This window comes from Puntigrus tetrazona, chromosome 18, assembly GCF_018831695.1.
Source record: "Puntigrus tetrazona isolate hp1 chromosome 18, ASM1883169v1, whole genome shotgun sequence".
In the NCBI taxonomy this organism is placed as follows: domain Eukaryota; kingdom Metazoa; phylum Chordata; class Actinopteri; order Cypriniformes; family Cyprinidae; genus Puntigrus; species Puntigrus tetrazona.
This window is the reverse complement of record NC_056716.1, coordinates 15431959-15442906: the sequence shown is the minus strand read 5'-3', so window position 1 is coordinate 15442906 and position 10948 is coordinate 15431959. Positions and strand designations below refer to the sequence as shown.

The 10948-nt window shown below is 40.0% G+C and overlaps 1 protein-coding gene across 1 annotated transcript; it reads right to left on the bottom strand.

Moving 5' to 3' along the window:
• Positions 1-775: 775 nt before the first annotated feature.
• dusp8b (dual specificity phosphatase 8b) lies at positions 776-9951 on the bottom strand. Its single transcript, XM_043265083.1, has 5 exons — positions 9574-9951; positions 4852-5018; positions 3579-3738; positions 3246-3369; positions 776-2626 (listed from the first exon to the last, which is right to left on the bottom strand). Exons 1-5 carry the CDS (start codon positions 9680-9682, stop codon positions 1630-1632), a joined length of 1557 nt encoding a protein of 518 aa, XP_043121018.1. The 5' UTR covers positions 9683-9951; the 3' UTR covers positions 776-1629.
• Positions 9952-10948: the final 997 nt, after the last annotated feature.

Below are 10948 nucleotides of genomic sequence, written 5' to 3'. Positions count from 1 at the left end.
TGATTGCCACTTTAATATTTAGAAATTAACCTCAGCTCTGTAATGTGCTGCGGGGCTTTCTAGTCTCAGTCTGCTAATTGGCCCTTGACGGTCTTCAAGATGAGCTCTTTTTAACTTTCTCTGCACATTTAGAAGCAAGTGCTAACTTTTAAAACATTTGAATGCATTTTGGGAAACATTAAAGACAATTAATGAATATTCTATTAATATTACTGGATAAATGTTTCTTCATAACTTTAAGAGACCCTTGTCAGAATGTGTATATATGCCTCCAAATAACAGGGATGTTTTCTTTTTTGTTTTTAAATGTTTTTTGTTTGATTAAATAAACTTGTTTATATTATATTATTATTATTATTATTATTATTATTATTATTATTATTATTATTATTATTATGTTTATTATTATTATTATTATTATTATTACTATTACTATTATTATTATTATTATTATTATTATTATTATTATTATTATTATTATGCTGTTTATTATTATTATTATTATATTATTATTATTATTATTATTATTATTATTATTATTATTATTATTATTATGTTGCTGTTGTTGTTTAAGTGTAGCTTGTTAGACATTAAAAGCACATTTTATAGTATTTATAATTAGCTATATTTCAAATCAATAGAAGTTTACAGCTTACAATGTCTCCATTTAAATAACACACACCTGTAAAGTGTGTAGGTGTGTTGTAGATAAAAGCCACTACAAATTTGAGTGTTTGTGTTGTATTTGCACCAGAGACTCAGACAAAGACCGAAATGCTTTCATATAATATATTATTGCTCATTGCCAGAATGAAACCAATACAATAAATTAAAGCAACAATGCATGAAACTTTAAATAGACCATTTAAATTGAAGTAAATTTTTTACACATACTGTATATGTAAATATGTTTAGATTTACAGCGTAGTACATAGTGCTGCTGGATGCAGCTTGTCTGTCTGTAGGTAGCCAGCCATTCTGAGCATGCTCAGTGCACAGTAGTAGGTCTGAGAATATCTCAGCTTGAACATACACTTCATATTTTCACTCTTGATAAAATATATAACACTGAATAGTGACGTTACTGAATGCAACTGCCCTCGTTTATTCAATTTACAGCTAAATAGAACGTCGGGCAATGACAAAAAAAAAAATAAAGGTCGCACAGCAATCTTCTCAAAGTCGGGCATACGTACAGTTCTCCCTCAGAAGTCACCGTTAAGTGCGACTGCCCTAATTTGCATCAAAACACACACGCATACACACACTCGTTTCATTCTTTCGTGTTTAGCGTCTTTGCATGGTCATGCTAGAGCGATATCCTCCGTCGCGCTCCTTCATTTTGAGATGATACGCCAGAAAAGGTCACTCTGTGAGGTCTTTGGTGTGAGTGCATATCACAGTCTATAAGCTCCTTGAAAAAACTTGTAGTCCAGCACCATACCAGAGACTTGGCTTTTGGCAAAAAAACCAAAAGGACAGCGTGTTTAGCGTATCCTTGTATACCTAAACTACACCCTTTCAACCCTAGTTTGAAAAAGGCATCAGGCACGAGTCCCTCCAAGATGCAAAGCTCTTTAACAACAGAACTCTTTAATAAATAGAGTTATTGCCTTCATGTCATCTTTGTCAGGATACCTCGATGACCTCCATGCTACCAGAGAAACTGGACTGCTTGCCCAGCTTCCCGAATTCCTCGCTGCTTTGCGTCGTGTTTATAGCCTCTTCGAACTCCATCTGGCAGCTGCGGCGCTTGTACTTGGAGTCCACTTGCGATACACTGCACACTACTGCTTTCCCGTCCTCGAGCCAACTGTTTTGAAAGTCCAGCGGCTCCGGCGGTTTGTCCCTGGGCTTGGAGTTGCCAGCTTGGCCAATGCGACTGTAAGAACCGCTGCCAAAATGCACGGTGCTCCCTGTTCCAGACGGTGCCAAATTAGCGCCTAAGAACCAAGGGCAGTCTCCCGTGGGTGTGATTGGGGTGGTGGCTTCATTCGAGCCTCTGTGCATGGTCCAAGAAGCAGATGTACCCAGCGGCAAGCTAAGGAAAGACGGCGCCTTCAAGTTGGTCTCGCAATTGGCATCCTGCGGTCTTGGGCCCTGCTTCAGATTGAGGGAAAGAGTTAACCTCTCCAAGCCACCATTTTCCCAGCTCTCGCTTTTCTGGCTCGTCCTGGACTTGCTAGTACACTGCGACTCCTTAGGGTTGATCGTTGAAGTGTACTGGCATACTCCGTTGCCGTTCTTGAGTCTGCAGAGTTTGGGTACGCTTTCAGAGTCCGATGAGGAGTTGGGAGAAGATTGCTGGCTTTGGTTCGAGGAGTACACAGACTTGATGTCCAGGGAGAAGGAGCACTTGAGTCGTTTGTTTTGAAGGATTCGTTCGGTGGACAGGTGAAGTGAGCTTAGGTCTTTCTGCAGAGAGGTAGGCGATGGAGGTTTTAAGGTGATCTCTGCTGCTTGCGGCGTCCGCTCTACCTCTGCCACCTCTTCGGTCGGATTCCCGGCTAACCTTATAGGGTCACAGGGTAGACTCTTCTTCATCTGCAAGCCTCTCTCGAACTCCAGCAGCTGACCTAAGAAGTTGAAGTTTGGTGATATTGATGGCCGACGGTCCTTTACAAACCTGCAGGAAAACCAGATATGAAGAAATTCAATTGGATGTCAACTGGTTTCTGGTTTTAGTCAAGCAATGCAATTGCTGGTCTGGTCTTGATCTAGCTGGTGGACCAGCACAGACAGACAACTATGCTGGTAAACCAACAGAGGTTTGCTGATTAAGCTCAATGTTGGGAGCTCAATGTTTAGGTATGAAGCATGAGAACTGGTTTAAGCTGGTCCTTAGTTGGTCATGAGCTGGTTTAAACTGGTCCTGAGCAGTAGCTATTTGCTTAAGACCTACTTATACCAGCTCACACCATGCTTCAAAACATACTTAACTAGCATATGCTGTATTTTTTGGTCCCCATCATGGGATGCTGATGCTCATACCAGACTTTGTAACTAGATTAATCAACATTTCTGAGTAATGAACAATATGTGACATAAGAGCACAGGCAGGTCAGAATTATACATTTTTCTTTTATTCCAAAAATCATTAGGATATTAAGTAAAGATCACAGTCCATGAAGATATTTTGTGAGTTTCCTACCATAAATATACTAAACCAAACAATCTCAGACCTCAGTCTAGACGTGGTCTGGAAGTCTGTAGAGCACCTGAACATCCAAAAGTTCTATAGTTACCTGTAGGCATCATCTGAAGACAGGCCCATAGTTTTCATGATGTAGGCGATGGCGATGGTTGCAGAGCGGGATATGCCAGCCAAGCAATGGACGATGACTCTGCAGTTCGACACCTTGGCTTTGTCTGTGGACAGAGAGAAAGAGCAAACCGGTCAAAAGCAGTTCCACTGTTAAACTGCACACAAAGCATGAGGTCATCTCGAACGCTGACATCACTCAAACGCTGATGCACAGATGGCTCGCGTTAACCCTGGAGCTCTCTAACGCCTTACTAGCTCGCTTCTAGAATACTACACTGCACATTCAGCGAACCGCAAAGGCCGATGTTCTTACCAATGAACTCGTTGGTTTTTTCCAACCACGGGAGCAGCTTCTCGCAGTAGCTGTCGTTGACGGGAATGCGCATGAAGTGCTTGTCGCTGATGAAGTCAGGTTTGGGGCAGGTGTTGCTGGCATTTAGAACGTAGGTGATTCCATTCTGAGTCATCAGTTCCTGTTAAAAGAAGTTAAATTTTTTTTTAGAACTTCGCACAAACCAACAAATTCCGAAGAATTCAGCGATAGCGGGAAAAAATCCAACAACTTCCTCCAGCAGATTCCAGCTCTATCAGTGAGTCTGGCGCACAGGCTGAAGCTATTGTAAATGAAAAATATGCAGAAAGATAATCTGTCAAAAAAAAAAAACGTTTTGGTGGTGAGTTTCCTGTCAACTTGACAGGCCTTACATTTAAGTCAACCCAACATCAATGAAAGTATTTTCCAGGAATGCATTCGTCTGCTTGTTATCTAAGTAAGTGATGAGATACGCTACAATTCAGTTGTTCCGAGGTATGCACAAACACCCTCCAGGTAAAAGAAAACTATTCCTGGTTATCTGATCGTGCCTCATGAATTTGTTATGTCTTCACGACAGGAATTATTGAGCGCTAGAAACTGAAATAATTTCCTTCGATGCTTCCTTTTTCTCACTTGAATGATTTTGTTTGTCTTGTTTCTGTCCGAGATAGCTTCTTAAATCAAGAAAAAAACAAAAAAAACCCAAAACAAGTCAAAATGAATTTTTCGCTTAGAACAAGCAAAAATAAACGGCCAATGTAAACTTAAGTATGTAAGATTATTTGGTCATTCTACTTGAAGATTAGTTTGCTTTATATATTTATATTAATGCTGTGAAACAATTTGAGATTAATCACATATAAAATGTTTGTTCCATATATATATATATATATATATATATATATATATATATATATATATATATATATACATAACACACACACACACACATATATATATATTATATGAATGTAAATATATACACATTTTTTTATGTGTACACATATATTATATTAACAAAATATTATTTTAGATGCAATTAATTATGATTAATCTTTGCCCAACACTCAAAACAAGAACAAAACATCCTTCTTGATTTATGAATTTTGATATTTTTGATAAGACACTATTCAAGGGAAACATAAAATGTGTATAAATAAAAAAATAAAAATAAATAAAAAATAAAATAAAATAAAATAAAATAAAATAATGAACAAGCTTTTTTTTCTTCTTTTTTTACATTTCATTTGAATTCTCAAGGTCAACCAACCTTATTGAGGACGTCTCTCTGGGAGCCCAAGTAGAGGTGGGGCAGGATCCGGGTGGGGCCGATGTTGGGCGCCGGTAAACAGGGCTGGGACAGGCTGAGAGGTAGAAGAGTGGCGGGTTTACTCTCACACAGGTCAGGAAAACAGGACGAGAAAGCTGCAAAGCCACCTGAAAGAGTACAGAGAAGAAGAGAACTCATTTAGGATGAGGATATTCGGATATGATTCAGCTCACTGCACATCCAGACTATAAAATGTTTGTGGGCATGGACATTGTTTGCTGCGAACTCCATTACTTACAGTAAGAATGGAATAATAGTAACAATGAAGGGGGTTTCCAAACATCCTAACCAACTGAATTACACATGAACCCCAAACACGGACTCCACAGGGGCCAAGAAGCCTTTCCGCCGCAGCAGAAACATCCTGTCGTTTCAATTCTTGCACGAGAATATCCAGTACACTTAGAGTACAGTAGATGACCCTCTGCAGGTATAGTTTTTACACTCTCTAAACCCATGTTTACCGTTTCACTCACGAGAGCTAGCTTGCGGCGTTGGGGAGTAACTAGTTACATGATTTAACAGATTTAATTTAATTACAAATAAAAAAAAACGGTGAAAAAAAACAGTTACAGTTACTTATGAAACTGGTAATTATTACAAAGAGGGAATATTCTCACAAACATAACGATTTTATTTATTTCTTCCACAAATTGCATTGACAGCTTTAAGTTTAGCACGCAGAACACGACACACACTTATTCGATAACTGTTTTAATTCCTATTTGGGATTATTTATATGATTTATACATATATACATATATACATACATACATATATATATATATATATATATATATATATATATATATATATATATATATATATATATTAACTTTTATTTTATTTTGATGTTTTACTTTTATTTATTTAAAAATTAAAAGCATCTGTGAAAAGTTATAAGCCATTTATAATTTTTTTTTATATTATTATTATTTTTTTAAATTAATAGCATAACAACTAACTCTCATTAGAGTATTAGTAGACTCTCTGTTTAATATCTGTTATTTGCGACGTTCGCGTCAACTTTCTCTAACCCTAACCCGACCAGTCTACTAGTACTCTACTAGTACTCTACTGAGAGTTAGCAGACGCCATGCGGTTTTATTTACAGGCAACGGAATAAAGTGAAACCCATTACTTTAATAAAAGTGATTGAAACAATTCCACTGTGGTTACAGGATAAACCTGTTACATTTCCAAATGAACCTTCCCAACGCCGCCAGTTTGTAATAGCTTAAGTCGGTGTATGGTATCGACTGGGTTTCAGCGGTGGCTAACCTCTCCTTTGAAAAGGAAATGAGAAAAGCATTGGGCTGCGCGGTGAAAGCCGAGGCTGATGGGTGTCAGTGTCTGGTTCCTGCATGATCTCATCTCCTCTCGCTGACCGGCTTCACACAGGCCACAGAAACACGCACACACACACACACACACGCGCGGTCCCCATTCACACCCAGGACCACCGATATAATGATATAAATACGATAAAGTTACGAAGAAACAATATTGCAAAAGCCACTTTTACTAGACTGAAAGAGCTCAAGCATTTAAAGCAGCAAGCTTATAATAAATACACATATTTATATGCATAGCAGTTTAAAATACATTTCTTGCATGCTTACCACTCGCCCACCCATGCACTGACCTTGATGTTATTTGTTTTTTTGGACCATGTACAGCATTACTATTTTCTATATAATGCATTCAGCCGATTTCCATCTGCGATCATTTGGGGATCTCTGATGTTTAACCCTTTATTGGGTGACCTCAAACCCGCGCTGTTCGAATTCACGCCATTGCTTTAAAAGGCTGAAATAACAGGCCAGTGCAAAAATCAATGCTGTTACGAAACCGGCGGAGATTGAGAAACAAAAAGAAGCAAAACATTTGAATGCAGGCAATGCAAGCGGATGAGCTCATGGGCATGAAGTAAGAGCATGTGACCGGGGACGGCCATAATTCATTCGTTTCGTCCGATTCGATGTTTACGAACCCCGCTCACGGCAGAGAAAGAGTTCTGGACCTTTCCATGCGATGTTCACATGACATCACTCGGCGAGGCCATTAGATACGCTTCGTGAGTCAAACCAAACAGACCTGTTTAAAAGGCCTTTTCACATGAGTCACAAATGACATCATGACCCGCTCTTGTCACGGAAAGAAGCGTCCGTGTTACTCGATTTACCCCGGGCCACTGACTCGACGCCGAGAGTTCACCAGGAAGCACTCGCTCGGTCAGTTTTGACTATAAAGCTCAAGCTGGATATTCAAATCAGCATGTGCTTTGTTTAAAAGCAGCGCCTGGCCCTTTAAGGCCCAGCTCAAGGGCTGCCTGTTTCCAGCTATTAAAAGCAACCGCCAAGCAGGATGACATCATCGCTCAACACGCGGGTGGCCAACAGGCCGTCTCACACACACACACACACACACACATGCACCCCAGAAGTTTTGACTAGCACCCGGTGAGCGAACAAGCTCTGACACGAGGCTTTAACGTGTTTATGACATCACCAGCCAAAGAGAAGTCAGTTTCCAGGCCGTGCAGAAACAGAGGAGCATGTGGAGGGAGAGGGAAGTAGCAGGCGAGCAGACACTGCCTTGACTGAATTAGCGCAGACCCGGTTGGCCGGCATTCCTCAGGCATGATGTCAGCGTGTCCCGGACAGAGGGCCGCAGCCAATCCGCTCGGAGCGAAGCATGCTCAGAAAAAAATTACTTCATTATTGATTTCAGTCTGGGGTTAACATCATTTCGTCAATCTTGTCCTGCACGAATTGAAATTTAAAAAATGTATACCTTCCAAAAAAAAAAAAAGAAAAGTATATATACATTATATGTGTGTATAATATATATATATATATATATATATATATATATATATATATATATATATATATATATATATATACACACATATACAGACACCAGTATTTTTTATTCTAAACATACAATAAATATTTTTTAATTTTAAAAGCACATACAATTACATTTAATAACTAATTAAATTAAATTATATATATATATATATATATATATATATATATATATATATATATATATATATATATTTATTATTAATTTTTTATTATTTTTTTTTTTTTTTTTTTTTTCATTCTCTTTTAGTTATATGGGTTCTGACTGGGTTCTATAGGCAGATATTTGTTTTTAACTTAAATATAAACTTGCTTGCTTCAAGTCACTGTGCATCTCCATTAAATTAATCTTCATTTAATAATGTTTACTTTCCTGAACTTAAAAAGCCAACAACAACAAAAAAAAGAAAAAAAAACAAGACAAACATACTGAAAAAGAACTTCAACAAGCGGCAAGATGGACAGAAATGCGATTTGGTTTCCTGAACATCTGGTTTGAAAAAACACAGCTTCTGAGTTAGAAAAAGCAGCGTAGATCCCCTCTGTGGTGAGCAGAGATCTCAATGATATCAGTCCCCAAAAATATCCTCAGCGCTCAAGCTGTGCAGGAGTTACAGGCTGGAAACTCTGCTTGAGTAAAACTGGCCCTGCTGCTGTGATCCTGATCCGCTCGCTGTATATTACCATTATTACTCTCTGACCAACTGCTTTACTGATGCAAGTTGTTTCGGGCAGTTATTGGGCAGATTGCATTTTTTTATATACAGGACTAAAGCAGAGTTGCGTCTGTGCAAGATTAAACCAAAAACCAAGAAAGTGCATTATGCGAGTTTTTGTGAGGACTTGAAGCGTTCGGGGCCTCGCTTAGCCGGAGCTTACAACAAGCCTGCTAAATTTGGTCGAGGGCGACATGATACTCCAGCAAGTTCAGACACATTCGGATTGATGGCATGACACAATGTCATATTTCAAATCTCACAGCCATCGGGTTTCCATGCTTCTGCTGTTGATGTCAGCGCATGATAGATGGACTGCAATTCAAACACGCTGAAACTGTGTTGCAAATCTTCACCTGAACCTTCATCCTTAAATTAGATATCTGAGAGAAGATGTCGCAACAAAACTGAAGGCATTACCTCATCGCTCGGGGACCAGGTTTCATTTGAAATATATTTATGAATATTAAAGATTGCATTACTATTCATAAAACATCTAGGACACTTTCTATTTCTTTTCCTCAAACAATACATAAACACGTGAAAATATGAAATGCAATCTATATGTAATTAACATGCAATTATTTCATGTAAATATTTAGTTATAGTCAAAACACCCAGCAAATGTCCATATACAAATAAACAACCTATCTGATATTTATTTGCATTATTTAAATGCTGCTCTTTTTCGCACTCACTTTCGCTTTGCTCATAATAAACAACGCCGGGGATCTTCCGTGCTGGCCGTGCATTCAAATTAAGTCAAAGATTAAAACTCACGATGACAGGGAACTAAAAATCGACTGCACCCCCGTGAAGCAACTTGTCAGCGATGTCCAAACATAAGAAGGAGGTCAGAGAGATGCAATAACGCGGAGACGCACGCGTGCACATATAAAGCAGCGATGCGCTTCAACTGAGCGGCCAGGTAAAAAAATAAAATAAAACGAAGGGGGATGAATCGTGCAAGTGCATGCACCCACGCTAAGAGAGCGGCGAGGTAAGGAAATGATCATAATAATAAAAAAAGAAGCGTGCAAGCGCGTGCAAAAGTGTATCTGAATCCGACTCGCCTCTCAGATCTCGCCCTTCCTTGATGCGCCTCACGCGCATCTTCAGCCTCATCTCGCTCTCGTGCATGTCTGTCCACAGCCGGGGAGGGATCACCAGGTCAACGGGCATCCAGGCGACGATCCACAGACGAGCCCTGGGCACGGATCAGAGGTGGAGGCGTCTCCTCTGGGGATGAAAAGGCACTCTTTCCTCGCGCGCGTCTCTCCGCTTCTGACTCGGGCTCGGCGCGCTCCTGCCTCTCTATTGTGGAGCCTCCTCCCTCTCCGCTCGCTCGCGCCCTCCCCGTCTGTGAATGAGCGCGCTGGCCGAGCTCTACCGGGGCCTGTGTTCAGTAATAGCTCATGCGTAAGGCATGCGACCACATTCCTGACTCATCAGACAACTATGCGGCCGCCGACGGGGAAGAGCGGCCCGGGGCGCGCGCGCGCATCAACAATGGCGAGCGACCCCTCCGCTTACTAAAGCGTTCATCTCCGTCTCTTATGTAACGGCGCGTCATTATCACGCGCGCGATCTGTGTCCTGTCACTGGGAAGTCCGTGTTGACTCACGGCCGAAGAGGAACAGTTTGTCCTGGAAACAATCGGTGTTCATCACGGACGGCAATCATTAGCTGATGAGATATAGAGCCAATGCATTGATTATCTTGCTCTATGGCATATGCAAAAAGTGCTAAAAGCTTCATTCTTTGTCATATAACGCCATTAATCATGCATGCTGACCTCGAGATGGACAGGATTATTTATATTGTTATGCTGACATACTCAACTATATATGGTCAACAAGACCAGATCAAACTTGTAATTATCTAAAGTGAAAAAGCAAATAATTTTCTCCATTTCCATTGGGATGAGACACAGATATCACTTATTGGACCCCCAAAAAACATCTAGACTGAATGTACTACTGCAAGCTACGAAACACGTGACCTGTTTCTGAAGCAGAAAAGCTATGGTTCGTGTGTTTATGAGCTCGAGACTGGACTGTTTTGATGCACAGCTAGTCCTGCATCTTCAATCAACAATCTACTGATCCAAAACCCTTGCCAGGTCAGGAGAATATGATCATATTATATCAGTCTGTGCACTGAATAAGCCACGTATCAGTTACAAAACATTACCATTCACCGAACATCTGTCTAACTAATCCTGCATATCTAACTAGTCTTCTAACGTAACGTAACCCAACCCGTTCCCTAGGGTTCCTTGGTAGTCCCCAAGAGAGCAAAGTCCACTAAAGGAGGAAAAAGTTGCTGGAATAATAACATCCGAGGCTTTCTCTCTCTCTGTTTAGATTAAAGACGCATCTCATAACCCCGTCCTTCTGCTGTATCTGATCAAACACACGCTATTATTCTTCAGCTTGTGTTTCTGCC